The sequence below is a fragment of the Lepidochelys kempii genome, chromosome 22, assembly GCF_965140265.1.
Source record: "Lepidochelys kempii isolate rLepKem1 chromosome 22, rLepKem1.hap2, whole genome shotgun sequence".
NCBI lineage: Eukaryota > Metazoa > Chordata > Testudines > Cheloniidae > Lepidochelys > Lepidochelys kempii.
The window spans coordinates 10,945,374-10,966,179 of record NC_133277.1 but is presented as its reverse complement, the minus strand read 5'-3'; the positions used below and the strand labels follow the sequence as shown (position 1 = coordinate 10,966,179).

The 20,806-nt window shown below is 43.1% G+C and overlaps 1 protein-coding gene across 9 annotated transcripts in view; it reads left to right on the top strand.

Moving 5' to 3' along the window:
• The window catches only part of GRAMD1B (GRAM domain containing 1B), a 333,007-nt gene that overhangs the window by 134,121 nt on the left and 178,080 nt on the right, over positions 1-20,806 (top strand). For 7 of the 9 annotated variants that reach the window (XR_012155938.1, XR_012155937.1, XR_012155939.1 and 4 more), the window contains exon 3: positions 16,596-17,406. The exons of the other annotated variants lie outside the window; for them this stretch is intronic. Coding sequence is in view for 4 of the 7 variants with exons in the window: in XM_073321021.1 (XP_073177122.1) it covers positions 17,045-17,406 (362 nt within the window). In the remaining 3 variants the exon portion in view is untranslated. The remainder of the gene's footprint in view (positions 1-16,595; positions 17,407-20,806) is intronic. 9 annotated transcript variants of the gene reach the window in all.

The following is a 20,806-nucleotide window of genomic DNA, read 5'->3' as shown; positions in this document are numbered from 1 at the left end:
TGACTACACTACTATTTACACTTGTGCCAGCTCCCGTGAGCATGTGTCCACAAACAGGACAATCACCCGCATAGCGAAAGTGAGACGTACTGTTAGAGCTGGGGTCTTGGAGTCATGGCTTTTGTGTTCAGTTCCCACCAGTGACGTATGCGACCATGAACAAGTCACTTATCTTATCTGGGGTGCCTTAGTTTTATTATCTCTAAGCCAGGGGTTGAAATACATCACATGGGAGGCTGTACAGCTTAATTCATTACTTTTAAATCTTGTTGAGATACTAAGGTGAAATTTGTTTTGTAAAGTGCAAATCGTTTTAAAGAACATCCTCATCATACCGTCTTTTCAAAAAACATATCAAGTCCAGTCTTGAAACAAGATAGGTTTTTTGCCCCCCTACTCCTATTGGAAGGCTGTTCCTGAACTTCACTCCTCTGATTATTAGTTAGAAACCTCTATCTAATTTCAAGCTTAAATTTGGTGCCATTTGTTCTTGTGCCAGCATTGGCCCTTCACTTAAATCACTCCTCTCCTCCCTAGTGCTTATTCCTTTGATGTGTTTATAAACAGCGATCATATCTCCTCTCCTCTTTCTTTTTGTTAGACTGAACAAGCCAAGCTCCTTAAATCTCCTCTCACAAGGTAGGTTCTCCATTCCTTTGATCATCCTCCTAGCCCTTCTCTGCACCTGTTCCAGTTTGAATTCATTTTTGTTAAACATGGGAGACCACAATTATGCAAACTATTCCAGATGAGGTCTTACCAGTGCCTTGTATAATGGTAATTACACTTCTCTATCTCTACTGGAAATAGGTCATCATAGGATTGAATTAGCTTCTGACTTAAGCATTGCAGCACTTAATATCATCATTATTATTTATTATTACTGCTGCCCTGTTAGCAATGGGTGTGATCTTGTAGTGTATATTAATTGGGCAGTATCCTTTGAAATAGTTTGGGAGTCTTCTGGTTGGTCTCCCTGCCTTTTATCGCAGAGACCACCAGATGCTAACAGAACAGCAATATATGTATGTAGTTAGGTCTTGTGTGTTGGTATATAGTTACTAAACACCTGTCTGTGTGCAGTTTCCTCATATTCTCAATATTGTGTAGAGATCAAAGATGCAACGGATCCCAACTCCTACTGGGGGGAAGTGTGCGTGGGGGTTTGAACCTATAACCACTTATTCTAATCCGGAGGCAGACAGAGCTGTGTCTTTTATAGAATCAGAGAAGAGGAGAAAGACCTTTTGGGTTACTCAGCGTGCAACCGCAGGATGATTGCCTTCAAGACACTTTCTTGACACAAATATAAATGTTCAATATTGAAATAAAACATTTGCACACGAGGTCTTGTGGTAGTCTTAGGTACCGGTATATACTGTAGAGACTTGCATTGGGGCCCCATAGTGCAGCCATCAGCACCTTTTTAATTTGTGCCTATGCCTAATTATAAAACCCTTTCGTTATTTTAGACCCAAATCTACCTCTAATCCCAATACATACAGACTCGCCATCAGATTTAATTGCTAGACATTATTCACATTGGAGACATTGATTCCTGCAAAGTAGGTAATAACCAGCGTTATTTGTATTAAAGAAATTAATCTCATGCCATGCTAAGCTTCCATCTCCTCTACCTTGTCATGGCTTTTTTTTGCCTGATTTGAGATCTTTGTTACCCGTTTAAGAAGGTGTCGTTGTACAGTTTGGTTCTAGGAAGTTGATAGGCTCTGAATGTTGATAAGAGGGGACAGAAATGCCAGCTTTTATTTACAACTTTCTTTTAGCATCACTGTTTTTGTTCACATCAAACACTGGCTCAGTGGGGAGCCAGGGGAGCTTGACTCCATGCATTGCAGAATGAATGGCAGGTATATTTAGAATACATCAAAGGAGTTGAGACAGCTGTGGAATTGACTCCTGCAGGGGTTATTGACTCAGATGCTGATCCTGGACTGGATAATTTTTGATCAACAGTTAGAAATGTACTGAACTCTTGTAACCAAACCCCATAACTGGTGTGTGCACGTGTTTTCCCCCCTCTTTGTCTTGTTTGGGGGCTTATTGCAAATGTATAGACTTCATTGAATTTATTATTTTTATTAATTTTTAGTATTACAGTCGGACCTAGAAGCTCCAGCAGAGTTGGGGCCCATTTATAGGAGGCATTGTGCAAATGTATAGCAAGAGAGAGTTCCTGCCTCAAAGAATTTATAATCTGAATAGACAAAAGACAAAGAGTGGGGAGAGGTAGAGTTAAAGCTGCAACGCAGACAACAGGATTTGTTCTGCTATTTATACGTATATGTGCATACCAGCATGGGAATCTAAGCAAGCTCTGTCTGGTGAACTGTAGCTCTTCTCTCACACAGCAATGAGGATAAATCACCCACTATGTGCAATAAAGCTATGAATATGCATATCAAAGCATTCTGAAGACATCAGGGTGGCTATGAACATCCATTGAAGTAATTTCTGATGTTAACAGAATGCTGAGAGAGAGAGTGCTGCTGTATTTTAAATTTATCAGCATTGCCTTTTAGATATTCCTAAAAGTTACCATGTGATCTTAACGGATATTTTTTAATTAAAAGATCAACTAATACGAATTAGAGTTGAGTGTGAAGCAAGCCATTTCACCCCTACATCTCCAAAGCCAGGGGTGGTTGTGGCTTGTTCTCACCTCTAGCAACACTTGAGATAGAACCCTTTATTTGAGGATCTCAATTTAACATGTAAAATTGGAGTTCCAGATGTTTTAAGAAGGGTCCAGCTCATACAAAGAGAGGTTAAGTGACTTGCCCCAGGTCACACAGCAGGACAGTAGCAGAGTTGGAATTAAAATGCAGTGGGCCTGTGCTCAGACTAGTCCTTCCAATATACTACAAAATACTTATCCATCTGGCTGCTCCTGTCTGTTTAGCATAGCTAAGAGGGAAATAATTTTTCTAAAGAATTATTTGGACTTTCATTGAAAACTGTATTTTTGTTTTGTTTTTTGTTTTAGAATGAATTGCTTTTTGTGGTTTAAAAACAGTGAAAATTTTTCCACAGAAAATTTTCATCACCCCCAAAAAAACATTGATGGAAAATTGTGACCAATTGTTTAGTCTTTATAGGATTAAGATTCCCTGAGAAACAAAAGGAGAAACAATTTTAGCTCTTTAAAAAGGGGGAAGATATTCAGGGTTTAATTCTTCCCTGTTGTAACTACACTAATTCATTGGATTTGCACCAGGGATTAATTTGTGCCTCATGAGATTTTATTATATATCAGGCCTTGCAGATTTGCATGGCAAAAACCCTATTGTACAAACCACATCCTGTGCCCTAGAACATCTGATCGTGATGAGAACATTTCAAGAAAATCTATCATGATGAAAAAGAAAGAGAAACCCGCACAAGACCAAAGAGAAAACAAAGGTCCCAGCTAAAACCACAAAATACGCAGCTGATTCTATCTCCTTTTCCTGTATCAGCTCAACCGCTGATCTACTAACATCTACTCGTAACCTTCCCTCTTCTGCAAGTGCATCTGATATCACTTCAGAACATCCTGTACCCTGAAGCAAGAAACATAAATAATCCCACCTGCTGGAATCAAAATATCGAGTGGAAAAACTGTAATAAGCAAGGGGGACTTTAGTTCCTGGATAAGTAGTGACATTGTTGATATTGAAGAACCCAAAGTCAAGAGTTGGAACATGTTAAAGAAACCAGCTTCACAGGGCAAGAAGATCTTTAAGATCATGGGAAGTACACCAAGATGCTTGGCTGACAAAAGATGATGGGATCGCAGATAGCTCTGCACTATTGCTCTGTGAGATAGACTTCTGAGAACTGTTGGATGGAAGAGGGTCATGGCATGTTTGTGAACAGACTTCAATATGTAGGCTACTCACAAAGGAGGGTGATATTCGGTGAGGTGCTGAGTGCCCTCAGTTCCTGCCGACTTTGATGGGAGCTGAGGATGTTCAGCACCTGGCAAGAGGAGGATTATACTATTTCCTATAAAATGTCATCCTCTGCTCTCAGAGATCTATAACACTGTTGGTGAGGAGGAGCCATAGTTATTTGTTTATTTTTTGAATCGCCTTCAAATGCATCAAAACTCATTTATTTTAAACACATTTACGCCTGCAGCTATTTAACCACTAGAGAGCAGCAGGATCTCACTGGAGGAAGGATCCCTTTGCTGTGCCCCACTCCTACCATAGCTGGTCATAGGGAATCTCTCAGAGAGTGATGGGGGAAGTTCAGAAGGCAAGAGTGGATTGGAAAAGGGAACCCGGATCCAATGTGAAGAGCTTACTTAAATTCCAGAAACTCTTGATCCCACTGTCTCATGGCAAATGTTAAGTGCTCAGTCGCAGAGGCTGCACTTATGTCACAGCCCTTATGGCCAGGGGAACAGTGTTGTAAAATGCATTTGAGATTCTGTCCTGCAGGCAACTTCAGATACCAACTTAGCCTTGGCATGGAAGAGGGGGACTGGAACCGTCCAGGTCTGAGCTTTTCCAAAGGTCAGGGATGCTGGGATCAAGGATTTTGCCTTCAGTCCTTCTTTATCATTATCTGTATTGCAGTAGCTCCTAAGAGCCCCCCGTCACGGACTAGGACAAAAAGATGGGCCCTGCCCTAAAGTGTTTACCCCTTTACTTGTCGCTCGGATATGGAGAGCAAATAATGATACCTAGCCCTTATGTAGCGCTTTCCATCAGTAGATCTCAAAGCACTTTACCAAGGAGGTCAATATCCCCATTTTACAGATCAGGAAACTGAAACCCAGAGAGGCGAAATGACCAGCTCATGGTCACCCAGCAGCAGAGCCAGGACTAGAGTCCTGGACCAGTGGTCTCTCCAGTAGCCTACCTGTTGTTTCTCCCCTATCCATGGTAGACACTGTTACATGCTGTAACAAGTAATAAGTAATCATACTGACAGCGAGATCTTGTGTGCTTAATAAAACACCTTTTGAGGAGCATGAAAGTCCTGCCAGTTGCTGTTTAAAAATAACAAAAAAGTCCCTGCAGGTTACAATTTGCTTTCCATAGCACTGTGCTGGGCCTGCCTGCATTCATCATCATGGCACATGGATTAGATGAGGGTTTGAATGTTAGATACAAGCCTTTCAACTTTAGAGTTAAAGGAGTTCATCCATTTCCTCACTTATGAAGGTTAGGCTTAGTATATGGTGATGCTGAGAGAGAGGTTTACCCAGGAGTATCCCCCCACCCCAAGCTTCTTTATTAAAGCAACTAGAATAAGCTACAATTGAAACAGATTTTCCTTTGACACAGGGCCCGCAAGTTTAAGTTCAAATGCCTGAGAGAGAGGAAATTAGCCTAGTACACAATATATAATGCTGTTATTGGACATGCTAGCTGAAAGTTAAGTGCTGGGCAAATAATGCAAAACAAGCCCCTTTAAAAATTATTAGGATTTTTAGATGAATTAGCTTTGACCAGGCTCCATGTGCTACCTGTCAGTTTTCTGTGAAGATTCAAGTGATCGCATTTTACTGACCCGAATACTCATGAAATGCTAATTTCCAAGCACCGTGTGCAACTGTTTGCAGAATGGGTTTTTAAATTTGTTTTTACTTATATTAATTTACATGCTCCCCATCCATTCAGGGAACACTGGCAATACCCACGTGACTTATCTGATGTATCCCAGCTGAGCAACATGGTTTGATTTCCATTGCAGTTGCCCCTTCTGGTTCATGCAATTTTTATGCCTGCTGGCTCAGAGGGATGTGTCAAGCCCTTGGACTGTGTATTTTGCCTTTCATCTAAGGATCTCAACGTGATGTACAAACATTTCATAATTAAGCTTTTATGCCCCCTGTAAAGTAGGCAAGTATCATTATCCCCTTCTTACAGACTGAGAAACAGAAGCGCAGAGTTGTGAAATGACTTTTTTTCAAGAATCCGTGGGAGAACTGGGATCGGAACCAAGGAGCCCTGATACCAAGCCCTCTGCTACAGCCACATTTTGTCTCCCTAGCAATCACGCAGTGTTAAGCCTTCTCAGAGTGTTCTGCCTGCTTAAGACTTTTTGTGTTGCTTGCCGTCCTAAGGGAATTGTTGAGAAACCATTTACATGGTATAAAAAATGATGTATGAGGAAAATTCTCCTCTTGTGCTCGTGCATAAAACCCATTAGCATTAGGAAAATCCAATACACTCCTTGAGTAAAATCTCAATATAGCAAAGTGTGAAGTAGTATTGTCTGACACCACTTAGGCATCAAAAAGGGCTGAAGAAATGTCACCAATCTGCATGTGCTTTCTACTGAAAGGCACGCACAAGAAAAAAAGAGTAAGTGAATATTGGTAATTGGTTGTGGTAGGTGCTGGCGTGCTAGCCCCAGGGACAGATGAAACGGATAAAGCACATCACTGCCATTGCTAGTGCAAGAGTCCCCACCACGTGCCTCAGCCCTGATCTTGGCAGGGCGCTCTTTAAAACTGTTGACCGTGCTTTGCAGAATCTCTCAGTGGGAGTATTGGCTAGTGAGAATTATGGAGGTGGCTTTAGGGGATGTGGACTCTGAGCCATTGGGAATTGGATTGAGACCGCCAATTGATTGCATGTGACACACCCATTGGGGACAGGTTTCAGAGTAACAGCCGTGTTAGTCTGGATTCGCAAAAAGAAAAGGAGTACTTGTGGCACCTTAGAGACTAACCAATTTATTTGAGCATGAGCTTCCTCCGATGAAGTGAGCTGTAGCTCACGAAAGCTTATGCTCTAATAAATTGGTTAGTCTCTAAGGTGCCACAAGTCCTCCTTTTCCATTGGGGACAGGTGGTAAGGATTTTTGGTCACTATCATTATGGAGCTAGATTACAACCAGTGAGCTAGTGTCTGTGGGACTTCCCTGCGAAGAGACTCATCCTATAGCCCTCACTCACGTGAGTGATCCCAGAAAAGCTATGCAAGCCGCAAGAGAGGGGGTGGTATCAGTGACTGTCCTGATGTGTATATTTCTCTTTCCTCTCTCCTTACCCAAACCTAGTTGAAAGGCAAACTAAATCCCGTATTACGTTTAGCAATGCAGTTCACTGAGTATATATTATATCGCAGGGATCATTAATTTCAACAGAGGAGTTTTAAATGAACATGTCTTGGGAAAATACAAATATGCAGTAGGAAAGTGACATTTTTACTCTGTACAGACGATGCCTGTAACGGATGTGACATACTGTCTGCTATATCTCTACTATACCCAACATAAATGCAATATGTGCTTTGTCTAACGTGGCAAATATATTGCACATGCATGTACTGTTTATTTCATACATGCAGCATGAGCACTTCATGTATGCATACTAATGACAAATATACAGTATCCATGTGGCAACTGCATTGCGCATACAGCTACTTTGTGGCATATGTGTAAAACCCATGCATGCCAGTGCATTGTATACATTCCGTATATGTTGTATGCTGCATGCATCACAAACGTTGCACTTTGATCTTTGCTGCGTACATGAAGCGTATAGGTATATGAGTTGTTTGCTATAGGCATATCCATGCACAGTACACACAGAGTTATTGTATGCTATATGCACGCATTGTGCACATTTCCGAGTTGCATTATGTGCTGCACACATGTGGCACATGACTGCACAAAGATACACTACTTGTTGTAGATATTTATTTCTGTAAGAAGTAGCATAGGGCATGAACGTGGATGACACAGCCAACTAGCATGGAGGTTTTCACTTGTCCCTGAAGGATTTCCCAAATAGCCCCATTCAGGGGAAGATCATCAAGAGAAATGACACTTTTACTCAGGCGTTTATCTAATTTAGGAAATAGGCTCTAATGACCTAGCTGCTGAGGTTGTGGATTATAGAGAGATGATGGACAGGAGTGGTATTTATGAAGCAGTTTCAAGAACACTTATTATAAAATGAGTTTACCCATTGTAGGCAGGAACCTTCTGTGTGCTTCCATAGTTCTGTAGCTCCTGGGAGTTGAGAGGAAGTTATAAAGGTTTCCATTTTGCCTTGTGCAGCATGAAACAGTGAGTGATGGTTCTCTTACAAGCACTTTTTCTTTTGTCAGGGTTTTGTGCAGTACTCGGCAGTGCTCTGCTTACCTCTCCTCTGTGAGGGAAAAGGGAGTGAGTACAGCAATTGGTACTTGGACTAATGCCACAGAGAGGGAGAGGACATTTCAGGGAGATAGCCACCCCTTAACCAATGAGTGTGAAGGAGAAACTTTCCCAGGGGGCATGAAACTAGAACTGCCATTTCTCGGTTTCTTGTGCCTTCCTGAAGCATTTGGTTCTGGCCACTCCGAGACAACATACTGGATTAGTTGGACAATTGGTCTGATCCAGTCAGACAATCCCTATGTTTCTCTCTCCTTTGGTCCCATGAAGCCCTGTATTTTGTTGGCTTGGCCTGAAACTGTGTTGCTTGCTTCTGTTAAGGGGACAATTGTGAACAGAAGTCCTTTCAAGCTACTGTTGAAGCATTGGATTTTCTACAAACCTCTCCCCTGGCCGCTGTTCCTTAGGGTTTGGGAGGTGAAGGGGAAGAGCTTTATAAGGTGTTGGGTAAGTTTCGGTCCCATACTGAACTTTAAGATGTAACGTCTAAATTCTAAGATTCTGGTATCTGAAAACTCGGGAGCAGGCAGGGCTGATTTAAGGCACATACGTAACCTCAGAAAGCCAAAAGAGAGAAGAGGGAACAAGAATTTACTTCAAACTCAAACACTCCAGTAAAAAAATTATAATTTGTTCAGAGGATAAAGCAGATATTTACAGGTCAACATCTAGGTTCATTTCTGTGTGTGTTAGCCTGGAAGAACATTTATCCTTTGGTGAGCCTAGGCCACTGGTTTAATGTATATCTGTGCACTGCTGCACTTGATTGATGGAATGTAACTACAGCTGCTTGTGCATATGTGACTATGTTGGGTGGTAGCCTATGAAGGTTGTGAGCCCTAATACTGGTACCCCAAAGAGTCTTTAGCTCAAGTGGTAGAGGCTTGTGTTTGTGGACCCAGAGTCCTGATGCTGCATGTGTATAGTTCAGCATGTGGTATGTGTTGGTAACAGTGGATTTTGTTACACCTGAATGTAACACCAGGTGTTTTCCTGGGTGGAATAAAGGCAAGGTATGCTCAAACTGCTAAGGACAGCCAGGAGAGCTGGGTACACCTTTGAAGTGGGTTGTGCTGACAGTTGGCACAGCAATACCTGATGGCATTTTCAGGCACTCTGCAATATGCCTTGGGTCTCTCCTAGAGCTGGTGTCTGTATTGCTTTATGTATCGGGCTGGCTTAAATACAACAATCTACTGACCTGAGCTAGTGAAGCAGATATTCTAGCTGAACAGCACATTCTTTCCTATTCAAAGACCTTTGTACTCACGCGCTGGTTCTTCTGTGATTTAATTGTGTGTGCTGTTAGCTGTGACCATTATGAAAGTGCTATACAGGTACTAGAAATTCAGAGAGAGTTGGAGTGAGTCACTCCTTGACTCCTGCAAACTGTGTATGGGTTCTGAAAACTGACGCAAGTTTCTAGGGATATTCACCATAGAAGGTAGCCTAGCTGGGTGTCAGAATTAAGCAATGGCTGACCTTAGGGCAAGGTGTGTGTTTATGTTCTTGCTGCAGGGTCTCTGAATGACTGGCGTTTGCATTCTGCCGATGGGCATGTTTCTGGTTTCAGTTGCACCAGTGTAATCCAGAGGATATCATGCAATTAATCAATTTGCTCTGGATTCACTCTAGTGTAACTGTAACAGAACTAGGCACCATGCACTTGAGATGTATTAAGCAGCATGGGTATGCACAGTGCTGTACAAGCACCAAGCAAGATGCAGTCCAAGCTACAAGGCACTTGCAATCTAAATAGGACACAGAGAAAACCGCTCAAGTGAGGGCCCAAGCTCTTGGAGACTAAGGTTTTTGTTTTGCTGCCATCTATTTGATGGATTGGTATCGGACGGCTTTGAGATTAATAATCATGTGAATAAGAAGAGGTGGTCTCATTTTTGTGGCTGATGACCTTTGAAACACTCAACTATCCTCTTTCATTTGGACAAAGATCCTGTTCCAAAGAGCTCACCTTAAAAGGAAAGAACTAAGTATGTCGCTGCAGTAACAAAACACAAAAGAGCCACACAGAAGAATTTGTTTTAATTGAGCAGGGAATGACAACAATGAAGAGATTTTTGGGTGGCAACTGAAGGCCTTGGGTTTTTCTTACAGTGCATGAGGCCAAAGGTTAAATGCTTTTAACTACACAAGATATGCAAAATCCATTAGGAATAGATTTTAAAATGTTATTAAAATGATGTTTGGTTTTTTTTTAAAAAGTGAACGGTACAGAGTTAAAGCGTAGAAGTTTCTGCTTATCAGGGAATAATGTGCAGATTATCAAGGGGTGCGAAGTTTGGTTTAAGATCAGATGGCATAAGGAATACATAATCTGCAAATTGGGGATAAAAGGTTAGCGGGTCAAAGTACAGACATTGAGATATGAGGATATGTTGTTCAAATGATGGCTATGTTCAGGTGTGGAGTATAATGAGTGGATATGATGATGAGGATGGATTGACCCTCATTTGGTGAGATTTAACATTCAGTGAGTTTATGGTTCCAGTTCATGTGGTCCAACAGACAAAGTCTCTCAGTCCCTTTCTCGTAGTCGATGCATGATGTCGCTCCAGCTCACGCCTCCTGGTACTGTCAGTGGCCGGTGATGTGTTCGATGTAGATGTCCCTGGACCATCGGATGGTGTCTGAGACCATGAGGTGCCCCACGAGCCGTGCATAGTGTCGACCAATCCCACAGGTCTGCAGCACACGCTTGTTGCAGGGGTCCCAGGTGCCCAGGGCTCCGACAATCAGGGCATTCATCTGCACCTTGTAGCCCTTCGCTCTCACGGTGTCAGCCAGGGGAGCGTACTTTTCCAATTTATGAGCTAGGGCTTCGCGAAAGGCTGGGGTCCTGTTCTCCAAGGAGACCGTGACATTGACCAGGATGATCTTTTTCTGGTCCTTGTCGGTGACGACGACTTCAGGTTGCAGCTGGCTGTCGGTACCAGGGATGGTGCAGTTCACGGCAACCTCCCCCAGGCGATAAATGCATAGCCGTAAGCCTTTCATATTTGTTGATGACACAGGAAATATTAATTTTTAAAAAGAACGATCCACTCGGGCATAGGTGCCTGTTCAGTATTGTTGACTGGAGTGTGACATTACTCACATCCAACCTCTTTAAACCACTTCATGAATTACTAAATGTTCAGAAACTTATGGGTAAAACAATACTAAATGTGTTCAATACACTTTGTTTCAAGTTTGAAAGCATCAGATAGACTATGTTTAAGCCCATTTCTGGCTTTGTTGTAGGGCCTATGGGGTTTGAGTTCTGGTGCGAGAGGTGGGATATAGTGAACATGTATTTGAGTTTTTTTACTCTGTGTGTGTGTGTGTGTTTGAATATGTATTTGAGTTCTAGGGTCAGACTGTGTGTTTAGGGCCAGCACCCATGGTTTTAGGATTAGGATCAGGTGGCCTTATGCAGTATATACATTGCACCTATATTCTGCACAGACCACTTCCAGGGGCTGTGTATATCCACCCATTCCGGTTTTAACGTCTGTGCCTATTTGATCTTGTATAGCACATACGGTTGTACTTTTGTTTCAGGCTAGACATGTTGAGCAATGTGTCTCTAAGATCCGGTGTCACTGTAACAAAGCATTGTGACAGGATAAAGGCTAATTAAATTCCAAGCCATTTGTGGGAAATAATGCAGGAGACATTGATCCTATGATGATGCTCCACTGTAATCACTATTTCAGAGTAGCAGCCGTGTTAGTCTGTATTCGCAAAAAGAAAAGGAGGACTTGTGGCCCCTTAGAGACTAACCAATTTATTTGAGCATAAGCTTTCGTGAGCCGATGAAGTGAGCTGAAGCTCATGAAAGCTTATGCTCAAATAAATTGGTTAGTCTCTAAGGTGCCACAAGTCCTCCTTTTCTTTTTGTAATCACTATGTTTGTAGCATCCCAAATAAGATTGTCACTGTATCTAACAAGGCCCTGGTGCAAGAGAGTAGCATTTGTCTACTATACCATTATTGACCTGCTTGATTCTTATTGACTTAGAGGACAGACTCATTGAAATCTTCAGCCAAGCAAATGCCAGCTTATTTGTAAAGGTCAAGTTGTACATTTAATTATGAAGGCTAGTTTCTGACTGGCTGGGGATGTAACTGAATGTATTTTTATTAGCTTTGACTAGTGAATAATGAGATCCCTCCTCCTGAATGAACAGGCAGCGTAGATTGCATTTGGTGTAAAATGCATTCCTTCCTCACTTCACAATGTTGGTTGGGGGGACAAAGGATTAGACTTCGTGTTGGCCAGTCCTGATAGGTGCTGGGCATCTGAGACTCTGAATTGCAGACGCTGGGTACCTCTCATTATATATTATTTGTGAGGAAAGAGCCTGGTTCTTCCCATAAGGAATTGAATAAATGCAGCAGGGCGTGTGCTGCAGAAGAGCCTCTGCGAATTCTCAGTGTGTCACAAAACTAAGACAGTTTGTGGCTAGTATTTTTCACACCATGGGCTGAAGTTTGTGGTTTTTGTCTGACAACGGAGCCTCTGCGTATCAAAGAACAACACATGAGGGCAGGTGACTGGTGTCCTGTGTCCAAAATAAAATTGATGCAGTATCCTCAAATGTGAACAACTGTTGCTTGGTAATAGTGACTTAAAGGGGAAGATCCTGTATTTTTTTAATGGGAGTAAAGGCAAATCAGAATAGGTAGATCATAACAAGCAACTTATTAGTATTTATTCATTGGCGTTACTGTGGCGTTCATCATGATAGTATCTGAGTGCTTCCCATATGCTAAGAAATGTATCTTCACATCATCTTCATGAGGCAGGGAAGTCCTAGTGTCTCATTTTATAAATGGGGAATGGCTGGGGCACAGAAATTAAGTGACTTGCCCAAGGTGACACTGGATGACTGTTGCAGAGCTAGGTACAGAACCCAATCTCCTGAATCACCATCCATCCTTGTATCCACAAGAGCATCACGTTCCAAATCCTAATGGAAGGTGTGAGGGTATGTGTGCACTGGACCCAAGGGTTTTTAGGGATTCCATTTTGAAGGGAGTGTTCTGGTGCTAGCCCTTCAGACAGAAGTAGAGAACTTTTATTGGGATGCCAAAGAGAATGTAGCGCTTTCCACAATATTTATAACAACCCCACACCCCATGAAAATGGAGGTCTTTGCTTTTTTCTGTCATAGAGAAAAACTTCAGTAGTTTTGGAATTTTTAATTAAAAAAATTGTCACTGCAGGATCAGTATTTTGCCTGAAGCATGGCAGATTTAGTAAAAACTGCCATTTTTGAGGTGTGTGTGGAGGAAATGTTCAGCAAATTAAACTTTTTGAGCTGCAAAGGTGATTTGGTGAAAATTTCCAAGCATTATATTTGCAGTAATCTCCCTGCTCCAACTGAAAGATTTCTCAAAGCATAGGGAGGGCATATCTCACACATTTGAAGGATTTGTTAATCTCCTGAAGTCGTTTTCAGGGTTTTTCTGCATTTGCAAACTACTTTGAATTCACAACTATTTTTTCCTGTATTTTATCTGGGTCTTTTCCCCTCTTTCCTTATCAAGAATGATTTAGTTTAGAAGAAAGTTAAGTAATGGGAAATCTAACCTGTGTAGTAGGGATAGACGGACCCCATAGAATCTGGATTAGTACAAGTAGATGATCTATATCCTGTATATAGAGTCTATTTAGTTTTTCTCTGTTCCTTTTTTCACAGTCTCTCCTAAGCAGGTTGCAAACTCCAGAATGTTTGAGCTGGAGTCAAACTTCCAAACAGGTTCAAAATTAGGAAAAATGAATCCACCTATCCACCAATTCTGATGCTGATCTGAATAATAATTCCTTTGCCGTGTCCTGGCAAGGAGCTAAGGGTCCCACAGCCATGCTAGATGGTGCTGGCAGTATTCTTAAAAAATGTGAACCCTCTCCAAGGTGGTACAACTCTACCAACATGGCTGGTAACCGAGATCAAAAGGGGCAGAAACCCAGGAGTGCAAAGAGAGCCTCTCAGAGGCACAGCAACATCTCTCAGGTTTGTGTGCTGCACAGTGAGAATTCCTGTTCGTGGATGGTATTTTTCAAACTGTAGGTAAGGAAGTTTGAACTCTTTCTCTCATTATGTAGCTTCTGGTTTTCAGAGCACATCAGAGAGGTGTCCGCTGTCCAAAATAAAAATGACCCAGAATGTTCAAGCATAAATAAGTATTGTTTAGTAATCAGAGAAATTCTTAGAGTTAAAGGGGCAGACCCTATGCTCGTCCAACTCGTCGTGTCTCACTGGGGAAGGTTCTCATGACATGAAATAGGGAGAATTCTGCACTCAGGGATTCTTTGTCATATGGGGAAGAATCATGGGATGCTGACGAAATCAGATTTTTTAGAGATCAGAGATAGACTTTGGGGAAAGAACCTTCTGCTGGGGCAAATCCTGGTGGTGTCTTGAAGATGGAGGAAATGGAGTTGGATCTTCATGAAGGTGTAACATGCTCTATGTGTTTTATTCTTAAAGTGGGAGTGTGTGTGGGGTTGAGGAGGGGGAATTAATTAAACTTTCTTGAGCTGGTTTACCTGTCCCTAATACAACATCCAAATAAACCTCACACATTTCACAAAGGTTTCCAGAGGAAATCAGACCCACTAATGCCTGTGGTAATGGTGGCCAACAAATAGACTGCCCATTTACATGCTGCAATACACTAGAAATGGGCAGAGGGTTCAAAAACTTTGCTGATGGTGAAACTTTGATGAAAAACTGAAACAACATTTTCATCTCCCCCAATTCCTTTTCCTCTCATCGGAATAAAGCAGTGCAAAACAATACAATAACCCAGCCTAGACTAAACCATAGCTATAATACTTCCTTGTATGCTGCACCATAGGGACTGTATTATAGGATTTTGGTTTCCAGACATGCTAGTAGGATGCTCACAATACATTTTCAGTGAGTAGTAACAACATCAGACTTGTGGCGGCTGAATACAAGGTGACTTACTATGGAGGCTGTTACGGCATTGGCTGTTACAACAGGCGACTGCAGTTCTCAGGTAGTTGTGAGTTCAGGTTTCACCGTGTTACAGAAAAATATTAAAATAAAGGTATCAATCCTTGTAATGAGAAAATAATACGACTGTGTTTGTGCTGGACATGAAACAACAAACCTTTTGCTCTTTTGTCTCCTTTAGTGTCTGTGTTTTCTTAGAATTAATGGTGTTTTGTGCTTTTTGAGATATGTGGCCGTTCACGGAGGGGGGGAGGGTGTCATTTTGATTGTGTGTTTATGGAAGTCATCTCCCTGATCTTGCTTCCCACCCACCCAAATCTTCCTTCTCTCAATCCTCACATCTGCTTGTAATCCGTCTGGTTTTGCTTGGTGCATTCCAACCACTGGAAGCAGAGGTGAGGACCAAGCTTCAAAATTCAGCTCTGGATTTTGAAGTCCTTCCCCCTCCGAGCCCCAGCTCTGGGGATCTTCAGTTCTGGGGTTTGGGATCAGCCCATTTCAGAAATGAAGACAAGCAATGAAATTCATCTCTGTATTTGGCTGTGGAGTCTAAATTCCCAGGTACATCCATGACAGAATCTGCTTAGATTTGCATGATTTTTGGATGAAACCATAACTCAGCCTAGCCTTGCTTGAAACCCTTCAGCAAAACTTTGGTGAACCTGATGGGGGAGTCGTATTGATCCCTTGGACACAGCACATTCTGCCAGGCTTGGGGTTACATTCCCAAAGTTTTGCAAAGCTCTTCCATCGAGCTATCCAGGGGTAACCCTTGATAGAAACCCTCATTTCCTCTTGGTCTAGTCAGTACCTGGGAATCTTCCACCCGGGGGAGTGTGTATTTGTTTTTTTCTCAGGCCTGTCCTGCATGTCGTCTTGTCTTTGTGTGTGGTGTTTGTCTTCTCAGTGTCGGTTCCTAAACTCAGGACCATCTATCACTAAGTGTGTCATTTTGGAAGCAGCCTCCATGAACCCTCGGCAAAACAAAGTCAGCCAGGATCCCAACCCCCGTGCCGCTGCTGCCTTTTAGCTGCTCCTCAAACTCTCTCCCCTCTTGTCCCCTCTGTCTGTATATTCAAATGAGGTGAAAAATTATATATGTAGTCACAAGATGGTGGAACTTGGGGTCCACTCCTTCCCCTCCCTCTGCAGGGAGGGACAAGCAAATAGGAAGGTGGGACAAAAGGGAAGTCTACCACTCAGCTTGAATGGGAAGTTATTTTCCCCCTTTATCCTCTTTCATTAGACTGATGGCAGTAGAGGCATGTTCAGTAATATAGAACCCACCCCTCGGGATTAGGAGTGCAGTTACACTTGCAGCAGCTGCCTGTGCATGTCTTATCTGCTACAGAAAAAGAACTTCCATTACCCGCCCCCTTCTCCGATTTTATCTAGTATCATTGCTTCCCTTCCTCCCTTCCTCCCTCCCTCCCGCTCCCTCTCTCTCTCTCTCTCTCTCTCTCTCTCACCTCTTCACAGCTCCACATTGCTCTCGGTCTCCCAAGACTGTTTTCCAGCACAGCTCTGGAGGCGTGTTCACTGAGCCAGGACTGGGCAATGAGCAGAGAAAACAGCAGAACGAAAAAAGCCAAGAGAGTTCAGCGGGTTGTCAGCAGTCCTCGTACCAGAGGCTAAACTCGCTGCCCTGAAAGAGACCAGGCAGGAGAGGAAGTTGCTCCTCAGTGAGAAAGGAAGAGAAAACAAAAGAGAAACTTTGAAACTGGCTCCACTTGTGGTCTGAGCGTCCTCCCCATCACCCCCGTTAAATGAAAGCACCGAGGAACACGAGATTTCTTTCTCGGGGGGCGGGGGGTAGGAACATGCTGAGCTGCGGAGGAGTGGAGAAGGGCAGCTTTTAGTGGTGTGTGGTTTGTACTGAGATCAGAGAGAGAGAGCAGAGGTGGGAGGGGAAGGTGAAAGGGGATCTGATGCCTGCTGCCAATATGACAGAGACCCTCCAGCTCCCGGCATTGCAGGTCCCAGAGCAACAGGTGCCAGAGTGCAGCCAGACCTGGTCCAGTTCGTCCACCCCCACCCTGCGCAGGAGGCGCTTCAAGATGAAACGGATGAAGAACGTGCAAGAGCAGAGCCTGGAGGCCGGCGGGTACCAGGACTCTCCCTCACCCAACAAAGAGTTCCTGCAACTCCCATCCATAGAAATCACCCCATCCAGTGACGAGGACACCCCATGGTCGAACTGCTCTACGCCCAGCGCCTCCCCGCGGCGCAAGCGATTCCTGCTGCGGAAGTGGCTGCGCGTGAGAGAGAAGAAGGAATACAGTGAAAGCAGGTATGTCATTGGCCAAACCTCCCATTCCCTGCAGCTGAGAAGGCTCCCACTAGGACAAGGCAATAGCTCCTACTGTTACCTGTAGAGGGCTCAGCCCGCTACCCACAGTGTCTTTGTCCCCCTCTAGTGGCTGAGCTATTTTAAGTGGCATATTAGATTGTTGCTGACTCCAGGCTTTTGGCCGTAGAGATTCATGCTTTTAGAGCCGGATTCAATCCCTGATTGCCATACCTTTAAAGTGAGTTTAGTGCTGGTGAAAAGTGTCAGACTGATGGCTATGGAGACAGAAGGCCCTAAGAGATGGGCAGTGGCAGGGCAGTCTTCCTGTATGCTACGCCGTCCATGTATCCGACCCCTGGCCTGCAGAGTCCCCCTGTAGAGAAGGAGGGGGGAGTTCAATCTTCATGGCCCATTCAGTCCTTGGCATCTCTGCTGAGACCGCCAAGGCAGGGACCAGTTAATGCCAAACTTGCTAGTGGTTTTTATGATGCACTCCCCTCTCCCTTAGGAATTGGACTGAAGTTCCCTAACTAATGTCATACAGACTGCTGCACATTTGTCAAATGGCAACGAGAGGACAGTGAGGGGCAAGCTGGGCTTGTGACTAAAGCATAGACCTGCACATCCAGGAAGGGGGTCTGAGCTCTGTCCCCGACTCTGCCACAGACTTAGATGTTCTGTGCTTCAGTTTATTCATTTGCAGAAAAGAGACTAATTAATGCTCATCTGCGTCACAAGGGCATTGCACGGCTTAATTCATGAAGAACTCTACTCCACGCAGCTTTTAGCAACAAGGCTGTGTCAACACAGCCTTGTCACTAAAAGTCAGCATGTGTAAATGCTCTTTTTTGGTACTTTGTCGACAGTTTTGCCGACAAAATACTTCTAGCCCCACGAGCGGCGTTAGCTTTGTTGGCAGGAGAGCGCTTCTGCCGACAAAATTGCGTTCATACTTTTGTCTTTTGCACTAGCGGGGGAAGGCTTTTTTAAGTACCCGTGAAAGACAAAAGTTTTGTCAACAGCTTTGCATTGTAGACAAGCCCTGAGTCTGAGATAGAAAGTTTTATTGGTATCCAATGTACTATTATAAGAATTGGTGCAGATCTCTACTGACCTGGGTGTAATTCAAACCATTGACCAAGAGATGACAGTCACGCTTTTCCCTTTCCCAACGCTATCCAGTCCTCTGGGAACTACAGTCCGAAAATTGGCTTGCTGAGGATGTTCTGACATTTGTCCCTCTGCCTCTAGTGTTAGAGTTGGAGTTGCTATTGTTATAAGTTTTGGTGGCACTGAGAGATGTGCGTGCATTAGCTGGGTTGCAACTCAGAGACAGAGTTCAGTTTTTTGCTTTTCACCAAAACTTGAAAAATTTCAAAGAAAATCTATTATTTTTTGTTGTTGTTTTCATCCATTCTTTTGCAGGAAAAACAATAATTTTCTTATTAGCTCAGTTTGTGGGCTTCAAGCCTGCATATGCATATTACATTTAAAAAAAAGTAAATTTAAGGAACCATATGATGTCCTTTTCTGTTTCTACCCTGTCTAGCAGGTTGTTCCATTAACTGCTATGTTGTCCCAGTGGTCTGGTGGAGGAGTTAAACCCATCAACACATCTCTCTGGGGCTCCAAGTCCACTCCCAGTCTCGCAAAAGCACTTCCACTAGGTCCAATTCCATTTGCAAACCTAAGGTGCTGCTTTAGCAACACCAAGTCTCAAGGATGTTCTGCTGATGAATGCATTTCTGTACCAGCAGGTGAGGAATGACTGTACAATGGCCTCTCTTGTAGAAAGTGATCATTTTGGAAAAAAAGTTCCCTGACATTGTGAACATTCAGTGTCATTCAAATGATGGTTTAGGATACAGATAGGGATGGTCTTGAAAACATAGGAGAGATTGTGTGGTTGGTATGTGTGTGTGTTAGAGAGAAGTGTCTGAATTACAGAGTTCAGATTTGAACTTCACCAGGGTTGATGGCATTTTAGATGCAGCATTTTTATTTGGGTCTATCTCTGGGGAGAGAGAGAGAGAGAGATGTCCAAGGACATGCAGTTAGTGTTCTGGTTATTAACCCTCCTTAGCAAATTTCTGCACTCTCCCTGATTACATTTTTGAAATGGTGACTGGAAAAAAGCTAAGGCAGTTTTTGGATTAGGTGGCATTAGCATACCAAGGCCAGCATGGCACCTTCTCTTTTCATGTATTACAGGCTCCAAATCCATTCCTCAGCAATGGAAAATAGATCAGGTTTTCAAATGGAATTCCTCCCTTCCCAGCCCAGAGGAAAACAACATCTAATTCTTCTCCTGCCCTTTTCTGCTGAGCTTGCGAGCTTGGAGAACATAGAGGATCAATGCACATCTAGAGCACGGCAGGAGAGGGAAAAAAACAGGGGTTGCTGGGTCAGAGCAGGGAGTTTGTCCAAGCAGGCTATGGTGAACCAGGAGAATTTTGCAGGGGTGAATGATAGTGTTCGGTTAACGCTGCTCCCAAGGTTGGGTGCACTGCAGTATAAACCTCCTCATGTCATGAGGCACCTCTGGCCTAATGTGCTCTGGAGAGCAGCAGGAGAAAGCTGGCCATATGAGAAACAGATTAATCGTTCTCCATCCATCTTCCCGTACTCTAGGCTTGGTTTCCACGAATGTTGGCTCTTCTGGGGCAATATCATGTCGCTATTACATGGACATCAGCATCATAAATATGAGACCGGTGCTAGTCAAATCACTTAATACACTATTCATAGGTTCATGGACTTTAAGGCCAGGAGGGACCATTATGATCTAGTCTGACCACTTGAATAACACAGGTCATAGAATTTTACCCAGTAATCTGAGCTAGAGAAATTTTTTTAGAAAGACACCCAATCTTGATTTAAAGACTTCAAGTGATAGCAAATCCACCACATTCTTGGTTTGTTTTTCCAGTGTGTAATTTTTGTAAAATATGTGTACCTTATTTCTAGCTTCTGCCTTACTGGAAGGCAATCCTAACCCAGTGATGGGCATGGTAGAAGAACCTGATAGAACAGAGTGTCTGCTCTACTAAGACCCTTGATGGTTGATTTAATTTTCTACATTTGAATAGCCCTGGCTTCATTTTTTCCTCTCCCAGAAGTGTTGACCCAGCCGCACACCCAAAATCACTAGTTACTGTTGGAAACTTGGGCCCAAGTCTTTCTGATGACACATTACCTTCTGGTTCCCTTAAAACTCTTCCTTAGTTTAGTAATGGCACAATTGCAAGGAAGAAGAGGTGACTTGTCATCAGCCAAAAAGAGGACAAGCGAGATTCTTGTTCACATACATAAGATGCCAGGGTTTTCTCAAGTTCATTATAGGTTAGGCATCAAAAGAGAGCCCATAATGATTGTAAGTTGTTTGGGGAAAGGACTACCT